This window comes from Castor canadensis, chromosome 8 (genome assembly GCF_047511655.1).
Source record: "Castor canadensis chromosome 8, mCasCan1.hap1v2, whole genome shotgun sequence".
Taxonomy (NCBI): domain Eukaryota; kingdom Metazoa; phylum Chordata; class Mammalia; order Rodentia; family Castoridae; genus Castor; species Castor canadensis.
This window is the reverse complement of record NC_133393.1, coordinates 105,657,194-105,678,624: the sequence shown is the minus strand read 5'-3', so window position 1 is coordinate 105,678,624 and position 21,431 is coordinate 105,657,194. Positions and strand designations below refer to the sequence as shown.

Here is a 21,431-nt window from a genome sequence, read left to right as displayed (position 1 = left end):
GAGATTTCCTATTATAGTAACACACATTTATCTTATTTGTGAGATACAGGTGGTGGGCAGAAGGAGAAGCAACTTCACTTTAAATTGTAAATTTTCATCTAAGGTAATAAAATACTAGATTAGCATTGATTTTCTAAGCATGAGGTAAAACTCCCTATAGAGGTATATCATCACACTGTTAATTATTTTTATCTATGCAAAACAGAGGGTGTGTGTACGTGTGTGTTGTTACACAGATAGCGCCTCCCCAAATTTCCAGTTTTGATGTCACTTACTTGGAATGTCATCAGTAATTTTGAAATCAACAAATTATTAGACAGGCAGTAGAGGTATTTTCTATGTAATGTAATTTCTACTGTCAGGATTAATAAAATTGGGATTTGATCTACCATATCATTGGACTGCTAAGCAATAATCTCTAGAAAGCCAATTCCTTTACAACTCATCTGTGAAACATGGATGCTAAGGCAGAAACTTTTGCCTGTGCCATTCTTTGGATGTAGTAATTATATGGTCAAAAAAGTTCCTCATTTATTACATTGACAAAAAAAAGATAGGATCTATAATGAGAAAAGTGTATATACCTTTGTAGGGGAATCTTTTTTTTTTAAATTAGAGACAAGAAAAAATTTTAAGTACATATTTTCATATATATTAACTACAGAAGCAAAACTGTTGGCAGTCATTTGTAAAATGAATCATACATTTAGTAAAGGGTATTAACTATCATTAATTTGCCTCAAACATTAATCTGTTATGAGGATTCACAGTAAACACAAAGATTTTTGAAAAGTCTTATGAATCTTAACACAACTGTGCCTTTGAAACCTTTGCTTGAAATTTAACAAGAGGAGAAGCGTAACACTTCTACAGTTATAAAAGCAGAAGGAAAACAGATTTTCAGTTACAGACAGAGCACTGTAAGAATACCATACATTTTTTAGCCAAAGATTCCAAATATAATCGCATGTATACTTGATAATACTTACATAACTGGATCAAACATATTTCGAATCTTTAAACATGGTGTCAAACTATTTGGCGGTGAATTTCTTCTGTCTAAGTGAAATGCTACAAAAAACAAATTGGTTTTATTATTTGCCATTTGTTCCACTTTGTTAAAAGATAATCAGATATTTATTTAGTTCATTCAAAAAATATTCATTGTGTGCTTTTACTATGAGCTAGGTTCCATCATTAGATGTTACTGAATTAAAACAGTCACAGTTTATAATTTCATGAGAGAAAGATGATAAACAATGTGATCCAAGGCATTATAATTGTGATAATTCCTAAAAAAACAAGTGTATTGAAAGCTATAAACAACAACATCACTTTGTCCAAGACTATGAGAAAAGATTTCTCCCAAAGAAGTGAAACTTATGCTGGGAACTGAAGAATAAATTAAAATTAGCAAGGTGAAGAGAAGTATAAAGAACATTTTATGCAGAGATAACCTATACACAGCACCTGGGACAAGAAGGAGTGTGGTATATTCACTTAACTAATAGCCAGCCAATGTGACTAGAGTGCAAAGAATAAAAATAACCTATGGAAGTTTATATAAGACCACATAGGTCATATTAAAGTATTCCAACATTGTCCTAAGAGCAAACACAAAGTCACTCAAGTGCTTTAAGAAAAGGAAAGATATAAGATCTCTTTCTTAAAACAATAATTACAATTAAAAATAGATTGTATGTGGATAATCAATTTGGCAGATGCAAAATGAATGTAAGGAGGTCAGTTAGAAGTTACTATAGTTGTTCAAGAGGGAAATGATAGTGATGTGGATAAGACAGGCCCATAGTGCAGACAGAAAGTGGATATATTAAGGATAAAAGGATATACCAGGACATATTAGGAAGATCTGCCATGACTTCTTGAAAGAGTGAGTAATAGGGATGAGGGCGAGATTAAGGATGACACCAAGGTTTATGGCAGAATGAACTGAGGAACAGTATTCTTATCTAGACTACAAATATGGGAGAGATTACTTTGGGAAGAGACAGTACATAGTTTGTACTCCTACAGTTTGTGGTGCCCATCTCCTAAAAAAGATGAGTGCAAAGATAAGCTGGGCACAAAAATCTCAAAATCAGACCACTAGATTTAGTTCAAGATATAAATTGAGAGTTAACATATATATGGTACATGAAGTCACAGCATGAAATTATTAAAGAGAGAAGTTAGAATGTGAAGATGGCCTTAAGAAATTCAAACACCTAGAGGTTCAAGGAAAATGTAAAAGAAAAAAACTTTTTAAGAGAAGATCAAAGGTAGTGGGGAGTGACATCACCAAAACCCAAAAGTGAAAGTATCAAGGAGGGCTCAACTGGTAAGCACTGCTAAGAGGTCAAGTAAAATAAGGAATTCTCTGTTTTCAGTTTCATAGGCCTTTCTGTATGCATTCTGCAAAGGAAATAATTCATTAGTCTCTGGAAACACTACAGCCATCATTTTTATGCCATGACTGTAGTCTATTATTCAGGCTTTTTGAAAGTAAAAATTAATTAATGGGAAAAAAAGGGATTGACTAGATTTATTAAATTGCAATTCCAAGGCAACTTATCTACTTTTTCCACAAATACCATATTTAACAAATATTGATAAACAAGCAAGGCATTGGTAGCTTCCTAGTTATTCAGGATGCAAAGATCAGGAGGACTGAGGTTTGAAGGCAGCCCTGGGCAAATAGTTCACAAGACCCTATCTTGAAAATATCCAATACAAAAAAGGGCTGGCAGAATGCTTCAAGCAGTACAGAGCACCTGCCTAGCAAGTGTTGAGACCCACAGTTCAAACCCCAGTACCACCACCAAAAAAAAAAAAATATATATATATATATATACACACACACACACACACACATATATATAAAGTATGTATGTATATATAAACATGTTTTTGTAAAAAAAAAAAAAAGAATTCACTATTCACAATTTTTTTATATTGTTTTCTGTTTTTCTATGTAACAAGAGGTTTGCCCTGAATTTATTTAGTGGTGCTGGAGTTTGAACTCAGGACCTCATGTGACAGACAGGCGCTCTACCACTTGAGACATTTCACCAGCCTGTAGCAACAGGTTTGGACATAAGACAGCCAATCTTCAAAACTTCACATATGTTTTAAAACTATACAGACATTAAGAAAACTAAGAAAAGGCAACTATAATAGGTTACCGGAAAGGGGGGAAATATGCAGGAGGTCAAGGGGTCTCAGTGAGAAAAAGGAGGGAGGCAAGCAAAACTGGAAGAAAAACTAGTTTAAGTTATGACAGCGCTTACATATAATAAATGTTATACAAGTTATATAACATAAAGAAATGCAGTTAGATGTACAATACTAATTGCTTTGTCAAATGAAAATAAAAAGGCAAACTCAAAGGAATATGCATTAGTTTCTCAAGAAGTTAGTTAACACTGACTCCTTCTGAGAAATGGAAATGTGAAGGGAAGCATTGCCTTCATACAGTTTTGAATGATTCTATTTCACTTAAACATGAATTACCTGTTTAAAACATTAGAAGAAAATCACTTACATATTTTTGTTTAAAAATACATACCTTGACCTTGCCATACTTTAGACGGTATTACTAATATTTTATCACAGGATGCAGAAGGCTGGATCCATCGCCAAACTAGAAAATCTGCACCACCTATTCTTCGTGTTTCCGTGCGCACTCTAGATTCATTAGCAGCAAGGAAATCAACAGCTCTGTCCCAGACTTTCTTCATTTTTTTCCTATCATGCGACAAAACAACAACTTTACTTGGCTTGTCATCATTTTGAAATGTTAGTAACTAAAGTAATGGCTATTCACTCTCTGGCTGTTCTTATCACTACTCACAGACTTTGTTTAAAAGATTCAGATGCCCATACTTAACCTCAAATTTACTGAATTTCAATCTCCAGAGGTTATGTATGAGCTTACGTTCATGTTTTGTCTTGTTTTGTTTTGTTTTAAATCCAAAAGCTGCAGTGGTGATCATGATGTGTTGCTTGGGTTAAGAATGCTGCTTCAGGGGCTGAAGAAGTGGTTCAAGTGGTAGAGGCTTATCTAGCAAGCATGAGGCTGTGAGTCCAAATCCCAAGTACCACAAAAAAAAGAAAGATAATAAAATAAAAATATCAAAAGAGAGAGAAAAAGAAAGAAAGAAAAAGAGAGGGAGAGAGGGAGAAGGGAGAAAGAAAGAAAGCTGCTTTAGGATATAGCATCATCTTTCATTTTTAAAAAGTTATTTTTTGATTTTGGCTTTAAAAGCTTCATCAATAACAAAAAGGTATTTTAAACTTTGGTAAAACACCACTGGCTATTGTCTATTTCTGTCTGACAACAAAAAAACCCAAGAATGCATAGGGATGAAAATGACTTAAAAATTCAATTGTCTACTATGCTATTAAAAATCAGGAGGATAATGGAAGAGAATCAAGAAAGAAAGGACAAGGGAAAGTATTTGTGAAAGTCTACTTATACATTAAGTCAGGCACAGGTGGCTCACACCTATAATCCTAGCTATTCAGGAGGCTGAGATCGGGAGGACCATGGTTTGAGGCCAACCTGAGCAAAAATTTCACGAGACCCTCCTCTCAACCAATAGCTGGGTGCAGTGGTACACACCTGTCATCCCACCTACATGGGAGGATAAGATCAGGAAGATCACAGTTCCAGGTAAGATAGGCAAAAAACTTAATGAGTCCCGGCCTCAACAGAAAAAGCTGGGCCTGTTGTGCGCCTGTTGTCCCAGACACAGTGGAAAGCACAAGTAGGAAGAGCACAGTCCGGGCCTGGCAGGATCCTAAAAAGTAAGACCCTATCTCAAAAATAAGCACAACAAAAGGACTGAGGACTGGTTCAAGTGGTAGAGCACCTGCCTAGCAAACATGAGGTCCTGAGTTCAAACCCTAGTACCACCAAAAACAAAAAGTCTGTATAACTACAACAGGTCTACTTGAGAAGAGTCACAACTCAATTTTCAAGCCTACAGAAGACACCTCCATTCTGACTTACTTCAAGTCCTAATGCTTTGAACACACCTGTCATGGGGCTGTATTAGGGAATCTCGCACATGTGGAATAGGCATGTAAGGCTGTAAGTCTTTATTTTCCTGGCAAGCTTCATTGTGACTTCGTAAAACATCTGAAAACAAAAAAGACAGCTTTGTAAATGAATCAATCACTGGACGTCATGCTGTAGCCTAGCACACACGACTGTCCTTGAAATAGCTTAGACCTTAGCAAACATCATACCTATGATCTTCACCACCATATCATACATCTGCCTTGTTTCCTCCTCCTCTTTAGTCCAGCGATACTTCATGTAACGCAGAACGACACAAACCATCACTATACCTGCAATATCCATACAGTTGGGGTTTAAAAAATGTGGTCAGTGGCACTGAAAAGCATCACAGACAGTTTCTACAATAATAATCTTAACTGTCCTAATGGAATAGTGTCACAAGTCTTCAATACAGCAGTTTGAGTTAGGTATATTAAAAAAAGTTAAAACCTGCATAAAAACCTTACATTAAACATTTTAGTCTTCTCTCTAGAAAGTTTTTCTTTCTTCACACTGACAAATGAACATTTAAATTCTAACTGCTATTTAAAAGCAAAATAATTATTTTACAGACTTTTCTCCCTTGCAGCTTTAAACTACTAGAAAAGTGAACTACCTTCACAAAATCTTACTTTGAGTGAATTACTTTTAAAGGATAAAGAAAAAAGCAGTGAATAAGTATTTCCTAATTTCCTATTATCAATCAAAAATCCTAAACTCTAGTAACCTAAAAACTTTAATTCTCATAAAAAGACACTCTTAAACTAGTAATTTTATGCAGCTTACTTTATGTTTTATTTAAAAGCTAAGCTTTTGTATTTTCCAGTTATATTTCCTAAACTAGATTTCCATAAGTACAGTAAATATACTTAATCATTCTGTGACATTCTTATGACAAAGTTTTATTCTTACCTCTCCTTGTATGACTGCTTTCTAACCCCTTAGTCTGATTCTGATGTTATTTTTAAAAGAACACTCAACTTTCTTTTGGTTTCAATATGAAATGTCCCCCCACAGGCTCGTATGTGTTAAAGCACAGGTTACCAACTGGGGGCACTATTTTGGGAGGTTACTATAACATTAGGAGGTGATACTAAACTGGAGGAATTAGGTCACAGAGGTAGGTCCTTGAGGGTATTTGTCCCAGGACAATTCCTATCCATTTCTCTCTGTCTCCTGGCCACCATGATATGGACTGTTCTGTTCTGCCAAGCCTTGGTTGTCATGATGAATTGAAATCTTGAGCCAAAATAAATCCTTTCTCCATTAGTTGTTTGTGTTAGGTATTTGGACAAGTGAAGACTTGTAGAATGACTCAGATGACATCTGTCACAGAAGGTAAGTGAATTCTCAACTTCAGCATTAATGGAATTCAGACGCACAAAAATTCTGAGCTGCCATGCGATGCCTCTTTTACCCTAACAACTTACCTAAGCACAGCAATAACAACCTGTGAGCTACAGTAATAAAAGCACGTCGAAAACGACACCAGAAAGACATCTGCGGTCTCGTGGATTGTAAAAACAGCACATCAGTTATATGTGTCAACTCTTCCTCGGGCCCATAACCAACACACCTATTTAAAAATAATTAAGGTAAAAATTTAAAATCAAAAAACACTTTTACAGTACAAAACAGTCAAGGTGGAAATCAAATCCATTACCTTATTCCAACATCTTTCCCATTTTCTAAAATCCACTGCAATGAGGTGTTAAATATATCTTCATATTCAGGACCTAAATCCTAATAAAAAATAGAGAAAATAACTAATCTCAGTAATCCATATTCAATTCACACTGTGTAAGTTTCCTGTAAATAATACAGTCAATATTTTAACTATATAACCAACATAAGAATTTATGATTCATTACAGAAAAATAGAAAGAGGGAAAAAAAGATACCATTTTCTCATTCTAATATAACCACTGTTGATATTTTGTTATGTTTTTATATTATTGTATTTCTAGATTTAGGAAGTAGTTTGTTTTTTTTCCTTTTGTTTTTTGGCGGTATTGGGAGTTGAACTAAGGGCCTCATGCTTGTTAGGCAAAGACTCTATCATTTGGTCCACACCCCCAGTCCTTTAGCTTTTAGTTTGATTTCCAGATGGGGTCTCCTGCTAACTTTCCCCCTGGCTGGCCTCAAATCATGATCCTCCTACCTCTGCCTCCCACATAGCTGGTACTACAGGCATGCCCCATCACGCTGGCTGATTTTTGAGATAGGGTCTCGCTAACTTTTGCACAGGTTGACCTTGATCCTCCTGTGTCTGCCCCGAGTAGCTGAGATTTTAGGCGTGTGCCACCATGCCCAAACCTGAGAGTTTTTTAGTATTTTTCTGTGATGAGTGAATTAATCACTTTTTAAAATGGAACACTATTTTCAGATGAACAAATGGCAAACTATTCAGTCTTGGATGTTTCATTTTTCTCAACAAGTGAATACATTAAGTCCATCAACACAAAAGTATCTGACTGTAACTCATGACAAATTCAAGGGAAAAGGAGAATTCAGAAAAACTTGAGAATTGGCCGGGTGTGGTGGCTCCCACCTATAATCCCTAGCTACTTGGGAGATGGAGATAGAAAGTCATGGTTTGAGGCCAGTCCAGACAAAAAGTTAGCAAGACCCCCATCTCAAAGAACAAGCCAGGCATGGTGGTGCATACCTGTTATCCCAGCTACATGGGAGGCAGCAGTAGGATCATGGTCCAAGGCCGGCCTCAGGCAAAAAGCTCGAGAGACCTATCTGCAAAATAAGTAGAAAAGGTTGGGGGCATGGCTCAAGTGATAGAGCACTTGCCTAACAAACCCAAGGCCCTGAGTTCAAACCCCAACACTGCAAAAAAGGACACTTGAATTCATCACTGTTACCATGATAGGTTCACAGTACTTAAAAGAGTTTTCTAATGAGATTGGTGTGATATTAACAGAAGTGACTTTTTGATGATATAATGAAATGTAACAATTGGAAGATCTAAGTAACTCAGTGAGCCATTATTTTTCAATTAACCAACACTTTAAGTTATACATAATCATAACATGCAAAGTAAAGATCTATCCAACGTGCAAATTAGACCACAGGACTAAGAAGAGTGTAAGAAGTTCACTGACATAAATTCAGTTTCCAAACTGCAACTGCCTTTAAGAAACCACTACTGAAAAGGACTGGTGTCATGTCAATTATCAGAAAAGGCAACTAAAATATTTGCCAGTTTTGACTACATATCCATGGGAGGCTGAATTTTTCTTGATTTATTTTAACCAAAACCACATCACAACTGACTAAATGCAGAAGGGAATCCAGACACCTTTTATTAAGCTATGCATTAAGGAGATTTGCAAAATGGAAAACAACACTACTCCATAATCTGTATTTTGGAAAACAATTATTTTTCATAAAAAGTATCATGTTACCATGAACTAGGTTGGTTATTTTCCTAAATGAATAATTTAAATTTCTTCAGTTTTAATTCCTAGTATGATAAAATACACATGTATTTACCCTATTAGAATAAGTATAGAATATACACACACATATTTATGTATATCTCTCATAACAAAAGCCATTTGAGGTCCCCAATAATTACAGGAAACCAAAAGGCTTAAGAATTGCTATGTATAGTGGATATATTAAAAGTGGCATCATATTATATATAATATTATTCTACTTGCTTCTCATCATGCAACAAAGCACTATCTCAATGTCTGTACATATTGGAAACCCTAATATTTTTCAGCAAGTGAGTATCTCATTATCTGTTTGTTCTATTCTTTAATCAACTCCTAATTAATGAGCACTAATATTAGAGTATATCTATTCATCCTTATTCCTTTTTTTTTTTTTTATGATGCTGGGATCAAATCCAGGGCCTCACACATACTAAACAAACATTACCACTGAGCTCCACCACAGCCACTAACCAATTTTTTAAACATATTTCAAATAATCAATTACAACATTCTTAAATATTTTTCCATTCAACAGATATTTACCAATAGTCCACGATGTGCCAGGTACTATTATCAGGGCAGCACTACACAAAATAATCAAAATTCCCTGTGCTCACAGAATACACAGTCCACTACAAAGTAAGTCTTTGTATATTTTTTGAAGTGTAAAAAATGCATTTCTAGTTTTATGGAAAAAAATAAAATTGAAAATCTCTTTATAAAACAATTTCAAAAGAAGTGAGTATTGCATTTTACCAACAGATTCTTCAACAGCACTGGAAATTATTGTCATCTGATGAACATACTTTATTTCCTAACATGAAAATGGTAACTTATTCTAATATATCAAATTCGCAACAAAAAAAGGCAGTTTCACAAAGCAGAGTTAATCTTGCTAAGCAGCACGATTTCTGTGAAACTACCATCAGGATTTCTAAGATAGTAAAGATAATGGTAGGTTACCTGCTTGACCTTCTTATACACTGCTCTTTACCCTCCTTATCAAAGCTATGTTGCTTTATTTAATGAGTTAGTCTTTTGCAGAAAAAAAGTATTATTTTTTGAACTTTGAAAATGTTACCCAAATTCAAAACATCTGACAAGGGTTTTTAAATATACATTTTGACCAGTTCTTTTGAAAATAAGGGGTATATTTGGAGCAGTGTATGAGTAAATACACAGTGTATTAAACTAATACAAGAAGAATTAAAGACCCAATGTGGTTAGTTCATGAAAAACACACAAGCTATAAGATAGCAACAGCTATGTGGCTTTTAGTTAGAGAATATTATGGTTAGTTATGAGATGACATATGCAATACACCAGATACCAACTTTTAATATATAGCAGAGAAATAATACTGAATTTCATTCAGTTATTGATTACTCAATAAGATCCTGATGATTTTTCAATTACAGGAATAAGAGAAAAAACATGGATTTTTAAGAATCAATCCCAAGCAGACTTGGGATCCTGGCTCTAGGAAAAAGAGAAGGCATGTAATCTATGTAGATGCACTAACTCTGACCAACTCTTTGGATTGGCTGGTAACTCTGCCATTCCCTTGTTCACTCAATAATTGAGGTAGGGGTTATGAACCCAGTCTTTCCCTCAAAGAGGCAGAACAGTACATTCAGAAGAGCAAGTACTTTGATTCTATCCAGTCTGATCACATACTAGCTGCTGCCTCATCAATGAAACCCTCTAAGCTTTAGTTTCGTCATAAAGTGGGTCTGTTTTCACTTAGTTTGTTGGAACATTGTAAAATTAAAGGTAATATGAGTACCAAAAAATTGTATTTGATAAATTGTAATTATTCTGAACCCTTCCCAATCCTACTTCTTAAAATATTTAATTTGGTAACAGTAATTAGGATTCCAAGCCAGGGTATAAAAGTTCTGGACCCACAGCATGGCACAGTTGCAGCTACTTACTTTCCTATGGTTTTTCTTCACAAATCTTAAATATGTTCTTTGTGTCAAAGGTCAATCACCATTCCATAGAAAAATTATGCAATGCTACTTTAACATAACCAATATGGATATTCATGAAAATATCTGTACTTCCTAAATGTTCCACCAGGGGGACCTCTTAACTTTTCACAAACAAAAGCAAGTTTTCAATTATCAAAAATGACTTGAAAAAAAAAAACAGCTCTAGAAGAAAAGCAGGGGAAGTCAAGTGTGGTGACAGCACTCAGGATGCTGAGGCAGTAGGATAACAAGTTCGAGGCTGTCCTGGGCTAGACAGCAAGACCCTGGCTCAAAAAAACATAAAAGAGCATTAAGAGGGAATTAGGGAAAGTGTTTAAAATATGTAAATTAATAATTAAGTTTATTTAAATTTCCTGTGAAGGGGAGAGTGGGACAAATACAATGATAATCAAATGTAAGGAATCAAATTCCGCAAAACAGTAATATCTTATTGAGGCCTATTCGTTCATTTTAGCACAGGACTAACATAAGTGAGTGCTTAAAATGCACTAGCTGAGGATCAGCTGACACTGTAGGAGGCTACAGATTCTTTGCCTCATTTACTCCTAAATCCAAGACCTTAATGTGTAGGTAAAATCACGGTAGAAATACATGAAAATGTAAAATAGGTATCTCTATAAGCAGAAAGCCTCTAATATACTGATTATCTTCACTGATAACAACTTTCTAGGCAAGTTCTTCCAAACTACACAGGGAGAAAACAAAATATAATCAATTTTGAGTCAAGTATATTAAAACTCTTTTTCATAAATTAGGAAGTAATCTGAACGTATATAAAAGCATTAAAAAAAGGTTATGTTACATGTTGAACAAGTAACATCATTTCTAGGATTATTCACTAAGGAAATGATTAGAAAATCTCAAACTATATGCAAAGATTACAGTGCTTTCATAATGAAAAACCACAAACCAATATGATAATTACGTAATAAAATATTACCCAGTGATATAGAAAAAGATTTCAAAAAACTGTCCAATGATAGAAGTAAATGTACATAATAATTCCAAGGGAAATACAATCTTCATTTAACTTTATATTGAAAAACTAAGCATTATTTCAAGGATACTGAGAAATATTTATCTAGATTTTGAGGCTTTATTTTATGGCAAAAAAAAATCCTACTTAATGTTTTTTATTTATGTGTGATGGCAGTCCAAACTGTATCTATTGTATGACAAGCCACAGCAGGTTTCAGAACATTTGAAAATCATAATTAAGAAATGGAATTAATTAATCCAGAATCTTTTGTAAGAATACTGAATAGAAATTATACTAAATTAAAAATAAAAGTAAAAAAAAGTAGAACTTAATATGAAACAAAATAATTCCAGAAAGAAGGATGTAAAATATTTTTCAATACTGAAGTTCATTAATATCATTTCTTACTGGACATAGATAAATTTCCAGCTCAGCTTATACACAGGTGCTTGTAATAAATTCCTTGCTATAAGGCTCTAGCAGAACTAATCTCTTAGACCCTCTTTTTGCCTGGCTTAGGTCTGTGTTCCTTTTTACCTCATCCTACCGTCAACCCACAGCTGCAATTAAATCATTGGGAAAAAGAAAGAACGTTAATAAACTTAAAACACCAACCCCTGCCTCTTCCTCAGCTCTAGCTTAACCACTAGTCAGGCACTATCCTGCTCCCAACTCCTTTTTCCCTTTCTTCAGTACTTGAAATACAGCAGTTAGTTTAATTTTCAGAATCTTGGGGTACTTCTGAAATGAAAGGAATCTCTAGAAATTTATGACCAATCACAATACATATCTGTGCCATCACCTCTCCAAGAGCGTTAACTGGGTAAAACAGAGAAAACAGGAAGGAGCGACAGGGTGGGATCACATTTTCCTATTGAGAAAAGTAAAAAATGCTTTCAATTATTTCATAAAGAACCATTTTCTTGCTTTGGATTCCCATATAGTATGCCCTTCCTCCTGAAATACTTTATGTCCCTGTAAGCATCCTTAATCCAATTCCTTCTTTGCTCCCACCCTGCAATTTTTCCACCCCTTAACAATGGAGCTGCACAATCATGACCCCTGGTGAGTCAAGATCTTTTTGGACCCTTTTTTTTTTTCCTTTTTGTGATATTGGGGGTTGAACCCAGAGCCTTTACCACTTCAGTCATGCCCCTAGCTCTTTTGTTTGTAATTTGTTTTTAAAACAAGGTCTTGCTTAAGGTGGCCTCAAACTTGTGATCCTCATGCCTCTCTGCCAACCAAGCAGCTGGGATTACAGACATCCACCACCATGGCTAACTTGGACCTGATTCTTTAGCTACTCAATCTGTTAGCTATTACACTATCCACAAGCTGACTGTCAAGTTCTCATCCAGTACAAAATGGACAATAAAAAAACAAGGTTCAGACATTACCTTGAAGCATATTATTAGAGACCTCACTCTAGAATGATCACTATTTAATCAAATGGAAAGCACAAAAAGAAATAAAAATTTTGGAGAAGCAGCAATACTACTTTCACAAAGAGAAACAGGTGCTAGGGCCAGGGCTCAAATGGTACAGCACCTGCCTAGCAAGCATGAAGCCCTGAGCTCAAACCCCAGTCATACAAAAAAAAAAAAAAAAACAGCAACATGTTCAGAAAAGTTAAGGATCATTACCAAAACAAGGGTTCCTAGGCAACAGTGCTAAAAACTGAATCTAGATTTAATCTCCATCATACTACATTGTCATGGTATCTTTTTGTATTTACATATAAGTCATGCACTAATTTAAAAACTCAGTCCACACTTCTCTTTGATGACAAGCATATTGTAGGAGACGCATCACCAAAAACTTGCTGAGAATCTTTAACCATATATTTTATTCCAAATTTTAAAAAGGGGCAGAGTGACATCAGCAAGATGGCAGAATCAGACATTCATTCTCCCATGAAGATAATGACTCAACAAAAATACATGGACCAATTCCATTTGCCAGAAATCAGTGAAGAGGTTCTTGCAGTCCAGGCAAATGTAAAACTAACTGGTATAAAAATTCATGGCACTCATTTGCCAGATGTTCCCATTACCAGCATAATGCAATTGGGAAAAATCTCCCAACTCCTGGCGTCTCCCCAGGAGATTTAAAAAAAAAAAAAAGGATCAAAACTCACATCTAGTGGCCAGGCTTTTGGGGTAGCTAACAAAGCAAATACTTTAATTCTTGTCTAAATCTAACTGCAGACAGGAAAAGGCACCAGGCTTGCCAAGAACAAAGATGATAGTTTGAACTACACACACTCATTCACCACTGCCCATACCCCAGGCTCAGAATACAGAAGTATAAAGTAAGTTTCTAAAAAGTGGGGGAGGTGGCTGTTTACTCAATTGCCTGAATCCCAACACAAAGTAACTAGACTTACAGACAAACAGGGAAATAAGGACCAAACAAAAGAAAAAAGCAAACTTCCCAAAAGTCTGCCCTAAAGAAACAGAGGTATGCAAAATACCTGACAAAGTTTTAATGCCATCATGAAGATATTCAAAAAGACCAAGGAAATGATGCTCATGCAAATAAGAATATCAACAGACAAAAAATACTAAAAAGAACCAGAAACCATGGAGGAATACAGTAACTAAACTGAAAACTCCATTACAGGGGCTCATGAGTAGTCATAATCAAGCAGAAAAAATAATCAGCAAACTCAAAGATGATCATTTGGTATTACCCAGCTACAGTACAAAGAAAATACTGAAGGAAGCCTAAGAGAACACCAGGAACACGGAACACTATATAGTGGACCAATATATACCTTATAGAAATACAAGAGAGAAATAGACAAAAAACATATTTGAAAATGTAATAGCCAAAACTTTCCCAAACATGGGAAAATGAGCATTCAGATTCAAGAGGCCCAACAGATTCCAATGAAGATAAACCTGAGTAAGACCACATCAAGAGACATTATGATCAAAGTGCCAAAAGTGAAGAAAAAGAACAGATTTCTGAAAGCAGAAAGGAAAAGGCTACTCATCATGTACAAAGGAAGGCCCAAAGATTATCAGCAGATTTCTCAGGACAAACTTTGAAAAGCAGAAGAGAATAGGATGATGAGCTCCAAGTGCTGAAAGAAAACAAAACAAAAAACTGCAAACCAAGAATATCACATCCTGAAAAATTATCCTTCAAAAATGAAGTACCTTCCAACATAAACAGAAGCTAAGGAATTAATGACTACTAGAGCTTCAAGAAATGGTAAAGGTAGTCCTAAAATAAAATGAAATGATGCAAACAGCAACATGAAAGCATATGAATATATAAGTCACTGAGTTAAGGGAATACATAGGCAAATACAGAACACTACATCGCTGTAAGAGTGATATTTAAATCACTTTGAACTGTGGTTATACAATTTAAAAGATACAATTTTAAAAACACGTTAATGATACATAATATAAAAGATATAATTTGCCGTCAATAGCAAAAGATGAGAGGAGATATAAAAGGATATAGATTTTATATGTGATTGAAGTTATGGTGTTATTAAGGAAAAATGTTGGGAATAGAAGATGTTTCATGTAAGTTCCCATGTTAGCCATAAAAAAAAAAAATACCTTGCAGAAGATATACCGAAGAAAATGAAAAAGGAATTAAAGCATACACTATAAACACACACAAACACACAAAAAATCAAGGAAACACAAAAGAGAAAGTATGAAAGGAAAAAAACTGCCATGAAGAGGGAAAACAAGAAATGGCAATAGTAAGTCTTTCCTTATCAGTAATTACTTCAAATGTAAATGGATTAAATTCCCTAATCAATACACTAAATAGCTGAATCAATTAAAAAAAATAAGATCCAACTACATTATGCATAAAAGAAACTCACTTTAGATTTAAGGACACACACAGTCTGAAAGTAATAGAACAGAAAAGGATAGTTCATGCAAATAGTAAGTAATAAAGAACATAGATGGCCCTTCAAAACAGATTTTAAGTCAAAACTTGTCACATAAGACAAGGAAGGATATTGTACAATGCTAGAAAAGGTCAGTTCACCTGGAGTGTATGACAATTATAAATTTACACACATATACAAAAATGTGTATGTACCCCACATCAGAACACTCACATATATGAAATAAACAATGATAGAACTGAAGGAAGAAACAGACAGCAACACAGTAATAGATTTCAATACCCATGTAGAAGATCATTAAGGAAAAAGAGGACTTGAATGGTACTATAAACCAGATAGAACTAGCAGACATATACAGAACACTCCACCCAAAAGAAACACAATACACATTACCACCAAGTACAGGTAGAACATTCCCTGTGCTTGTATGTTAGGCCACAAAACAAGCTATAGCATACTGAAGACTGAAATCACACTAAGTATCTTTTCAGAAATTGTATTAGAGTGAAAATGGAGAATTGAAAAATAAAGTCATGAAACCAAGTTGATTCTACCAAAAAAAAAAATGAACAAAATTGACAAACCTTAGCACAACTAAGAAAAAAGAAAACAATCAGAACTCATTTCTAATTTTTACTTTAATGAAAATGAATTAATGTTAAAACCTTCTCAAATTCTTCCAAAAAAAACTGAAGATGACACTGGCATTACTCTACTATCAAAGCTACACACAGATACAACAAGAAAACTACAGACTAACGTCCTTGATAAATACAAACACAAATATTCTCAACAAAATATAAGAAAGCTGATTCAACAGCACAATGACCCTGGGGCTCAAGGACAGTTCAACATACAAAATAGTCAATCAATGTGATCACAAATTAACAGATAAAAATCACACAATTATCTGCTTCTTACCCTGCTTATTACAGATTATATTCACGTATTAAACCACCATAATGTAGATGTACAAGTTCTGTCTCAATAAAAAATATATATATAAATCACGATTATCACAATGGATGCAGAAAAAGCATTTGACAAAGGTCAACACACCTTCAAGATAAAAAATAAAATCAACAAAGTAGAACAAAAGGAAATTACCTCAACATAATAAAGGCCATATCTGAAAAGCCCTCAGCTACTAATCAAATTCAACAGTGAAAAACTGAAAGCTTTTCCTCTAAGATCAGGAAGAAGGCAGAATGGCCACTCTCACCACTTCTATCCAGCATGGTACTAGAAACCCTAGCCAGACCAACTACCTAAGAAAAATAAGTAAAAAGGAAGTAAATTCATCTCTCCTCACAAACGACATAATTTTATGCATAAAAAAACTCTAAGGTTTCCATTTTTAAAATGTTAGAGTAAACAAATTCAGCAATCAGCTCAGAAAAATCAGTTGTGCTTATACACACTAAAAATGAACAATCTCCAAAGGAAACAGCATTAAAAAGAATCAGATACTTAGGAATAAACACTGAAAAAGAGGTAGAAGACATAAACTGAAAACTACAAAATACTGCTGAAAGATATTAATTCACAAACAAATGCACCACCATGCCTGGCTCTTATCATTATAACCCAAAGCAATATAGTTTCAATGTAATCCCTGCCAAAATCCCAATGTCATTTATTGCAGACATACGAAAAAAAAAATTTATATGGGACCATAAAAGACCCCAAATAGCCAAAATAATCTCAAACAAAAAATAAGAACAAAATTGGAGGCTTCATACTTTCTGACTTCAAAAATGACAAAATTATAGTAATCAAAACAGTATGATACTGGCATAAAGACAGACATATTGACCAAAGAAACAAAATAAACCCCAGAAAACAAAACAAACAAAAAAATGCTTATGTATGACCAAATGACCTACAACAGGGTGTCAAGACTACATGATGTAGAAAGAAGATTCTCTTCAACAAATGGTGTTAGGAAACCTGGATTTCTACATGCAAAGGATGAAACTGGACCTTTACTCTACACATAAGAATGAACTCAAAATGGATTTAAAGATTTAAGCACAGACCCAAACTATAAAACCCCTAGAAGACGCCAGGTGGCAGTGGCTTAGCCAGGTGCCACTGGCTTACTCCTGTAATCCGAGCACTCAGGAGGCAGAGATCAGGAGGATCACAGTTTAAAGCTAGCCCAGCAAATACTTTGAGACCCTATCTTGAAAAAACCCATCACAAAAAGGGGCTGGTGGAGTGGCTCAGGGTGTAGGCCCTGAGTTCAAACTCCATACTGGGGGGAAAAAAGGAAAACAAAACTAGAAGAAAACAACATGACACTGGTGTAAACAATGGTTTCTTAGGCACGACACCAAAGCACAGGCAACAAAAGCAAAAGGAGTGGGACTCCTATCAACCTAAAAAGTTATGGGCAGCAGGGGTAACAGTAACAATAACTAGTGCTTGCTAGGTAGATGCTCTACCACTTAAACCACACACCCAGCCCTTTTTTTCTTCCGTTGAGGTAGGTTTTCCCCTGGACTGCAATCCTCCTATTTACACTTTTTGTGTAGCTGGGATGGTAAGCGCGCAACACCATGCACAGTTTTTTGTTGTTGTTGAGATTGTGCCTCACTAACATTTTGCCAGAGCTGGCTTCGAATCACAATTCACCAACAACCATGCCTCCCATGTAGCTGGGATTCTGTACAGATATGAGCCATTGTGCCTGTCCATGTTATATATATTTTTTACCGTATCATTATTAAAAGGGAAGGAGAAGAAATGACATTTTTATAACATGACTTGTTCACAACGAACCCATATCAGCCTGCCTCTAAGGATCAACATTTTCATTTGCAAGTATTCACATCCTTATGTAATTATCTTTATGGAATTGGACTGACATAAAATTTTCCAACACAGTTTTCAAATTTCAGTTTCCCCTTTTAGAAATCAAAAAGATATTTGTCCATCTTTAGCTTTCTAGCACCATTCTTTTCATCTAGGATAGTTTAGAAAATTCATTAAAGTTCTCTTAGTACCTTAAGATTAAACTGACTTAGAACAGAAAATTTGAAATAAAGTGGTTTTATCTCTAGCAATAAAGGAAATGCAAATTAAAACCACACTAAGATTCCACCTCACCCGTTAGAACAGCCATCATTAGCAACACCACCAACAATAGGTGTTGGCGAGGATGCGGGGCAAAAGGAACCCTCATACACTGTTGGTGGGAATATAAACTAGTACAACCACTCTGGAAAAAAAATTGGAGACTACTTAAAACACTAAACATTGATCTACCATTTGATCCAGCAATACCACTCTTGGGGATATACCCAAAAGACTGTGACACAGGTTACTCCAGAGGCACCTGCACACCCATGTTTATTGCGGCACTATTCACAATAGCCAAGTTACGGAAACAGCCAAGATGCCCCACCACTGACGAATGGATTAAGAAAATGTGGTATCTATACACAGTGGAATTTTATGCAGCCATGAAGAAGAACGAAATGTTATCATTTGCTGGTAAATGGATGGAATTGGAGAACATCATTCTGAGTGAGGTTAGCCTGGCCCAAAAGACCAAAAATCATATGTTCTCCCTCATATTCGGACATTAGATCAAGGGCAAACACAACAAGGGAACTGGACTTTGATCCCATGATAAAAGCGAGAGCACACAAGGGAGGGGTGAGGATAGGTAAGACACCTAAAAAATTAGCTAGCATTTGTTGCCCTTAACGCAGAGAAACTAAAGCAGATACCTTAAAAGCAACTGAGGCCAATAGGAAAAGGGGACCAGGAACTAGAGAAAAGGTGAGATCAAAAAGAATTAACCTAGAAGGCAACACACACATACAGGAAATTAATGTGAGTCAACACCCTGTATAGCTATCCTTATCTCAACCAGGAACACTTGTTCCTTCCTATTATTGCCTATACTCTCTCTTCAACAAAATTAGAGATAAGGGCAAAATAGTTTATGCTGGGTATGGAGGGGGTGAGGGGGGAGAGGGAGGGGGCGGAGTGGGTGGTAAGGGAGTGGGTGGTGGCAGGGGGGAGAAATGACCCAAGCCTTGTATGCACATATGAATAACAAAACAATAAAAAAAAAAAAAGAAAGAAAGAAAGTGGTTTTCTACTCACTTGCTTTCTTACATGCCACTTAACTATCACAAACTCTCAGTGTGTGTTTTGTTGTTATTGTTTATTTGGTTGGTTGGGGTTTTTCACAGTATTTGTTTGTTCATTCATTCTTCTGAGATAGTGTCTTGCTTAAGGTTTGCAAGCTGACCTTGAATTCCTTGGTTCCAAGTGATCTTCCTGCCTGTGCCTCCAGAGTAGCTGGGACCACTGGCAAGCACCACCATGCCAGGCTCTTACCAATGTTCTTTATACCCTTTCCAGATTAATATGCATTCTCTTATACACAGTGTTTTAAAACAAACTAAAACAAAAAATGGAAAATTTTATTTTCTCTAATCTACTCGAGTAACAACAAACAGTAAGCCCAAGATTTTCACAATACAAGTAAAACAATAAAATGCATAATACTTTTGATATAATGTTTTATATAAAAATTTTAAAATATAGCTATTAATACTCTAATTTCATTGCTTACTTTTAAATATGCAGCTGCTTCTTGGACAGAAAGTGTTCTTTGACTAGAACTGCCACATTCATGATCTCCTGGGAAGATTAACATATTATTAAATTTTGTATCACTAAAATGTTAAACAGAAGAAAGAGAATTAATTCAAAATGTCTTACAAATTACACAATTATAAGTTTTATTATAATCAGTAAGGAAAGATGAACAACATATTTTCTTCAAAAACTTCTAGCAACTAATGTAAATAAACAACGGGAACATACCTATCTCCTCTGTTCCAAACTAAATTGTAAACCAGTATAGATATAGTATAGATACCATGTCCCTCTGATAGCTACTCCAGAGACCTTGGCACACCAAGAGGCCTTCCACATGTATGCTTTATTCCTAAAGGGGAAGAATACAGCAAATTCTCTGTGCTAACTTTTGTTTCTACTCTTCAAGCTAAAAATTCAAATGAACGTGAACTTACAATTGAATTATAACATGCGCATTTTCAGAATATAATTCAGTCTATCTTTAGGAAGGTGTCCATCCCTGAAAAATTGTTTTAACATAGATCAACAAGGTAATTAGGTAGAATTTCCTACCCATAATTTGGTTTCTACAAAGGGTTATGTTACAAAAGTTTGGAAAACTACATTTTTATTTTCTACGAACTGTTTTTAAAAAGAGAATTAGAAGCTTTTTCCCTTTGTACTGGGGTTTGAACTCAGGGTGTTGAGTGTGCACTTTTTGCTCTGGTTATTTTGAGATGGAGGTCTCACCAACTATTTACCTGGGCTGGCCTCAAGCTGCGATCCTCCTGATCTCGGCTTCCCAAGCAGCTAAGATTACAAACATGAACCACCGGCCCCTGGCTTCAAAGCTTTTTCTTTAGGCTATGTGTAGTTATCATAGAAAAATTTTCCTCATATTGAACTTCAATAGTAGTTTTCCCTGCCCTGTTTCTTTCAAGTAGTTTAAAACTATCTTCAACATAAAAGTATAATAATTAAAGTTAAATCCCTGGCAAATTTTTCTATAATAAAAATAAATATGTTCTTATTTATCAGTTTTGTTCAAGAAGTCAGATCTTAAGAGTGTAGTTATAAGAAGGGAAGATAACCTTTTGGGTAAACAAGTCTTCAAAGTTTGTAACACATCCCCAGAGAATCAGATTCAATGGATCTAGAGCAGAAGTCAACAAACTACACCCCAGGGCCAAACCTGTAGTCTGCTGGTTTTTTATAAATGAAGTTTTACTGGAATATAGTCAAGCTCATCCATTACATAATATTTATGGTTGCTTTCACACAATAACAGCAAAATTTATTTGTGACAGAATCAATCTAAAATACTTACTATCTGCCACTTCACAGAAAAAAGCTCACCAACCTCTACTTTTGAGGAAGGAGTCAGTATGTTTGAAAGCAATCCAGATTGTGTTGATTTAATGAGCCACAGACTATTCATAAGACAATGCTATACAGACAG

The 21,431-nt window shown here is 35.2% G+C and overlaps 1 protein-coding gene across 2 annotated transcripts in view; it reads right to left on the bottom strand.

Annotated features, from left to right (window-relative positions):
* The window catches only part of Lemd3 (LEM domain containing 3), a 61,837-nt gene that overhangs the window by 2,941 nt on the left and 37,465 nt on the right, over nt 1–21,431 (bottom strand). Inside the window, exons 4-10 of one of the 2 annotated variants that reach the window (XM_074083835.1) lie at nt 19,965–20,032; nt 6,726–6,805; nt 6,493–6,638; nt 5,251–5,352; nt 5,038–5,140; nt 3,566–3,744; nt 990–1,071 (exon numbers count right to left, since the gene is read on the bottom strand). In XM_074083835.1, coding sequence (XP_073939936.1) covers nt 990–1,071; nt 3,566–3,744; nt 5,038–5,140; nt 5,251–5,352; nt 6,493–6,638; nt 6,726–6,805; nt 19,965–20,032 — 760 coding nt within the window. Of the gene's footprint in view, nt 1–989; nt 1,072–3,565; nt 3,745–3,781; nt 4,076–5,037; nt 5,141–5,250; nt 5,353–6,492; nt 6,639–6,725; nt 6,806–19,964; nt 20,033–21,431 lie in introns of those variants that run through there. The other variant, XM_074083836.1, reaches the window with a different exon arrangement.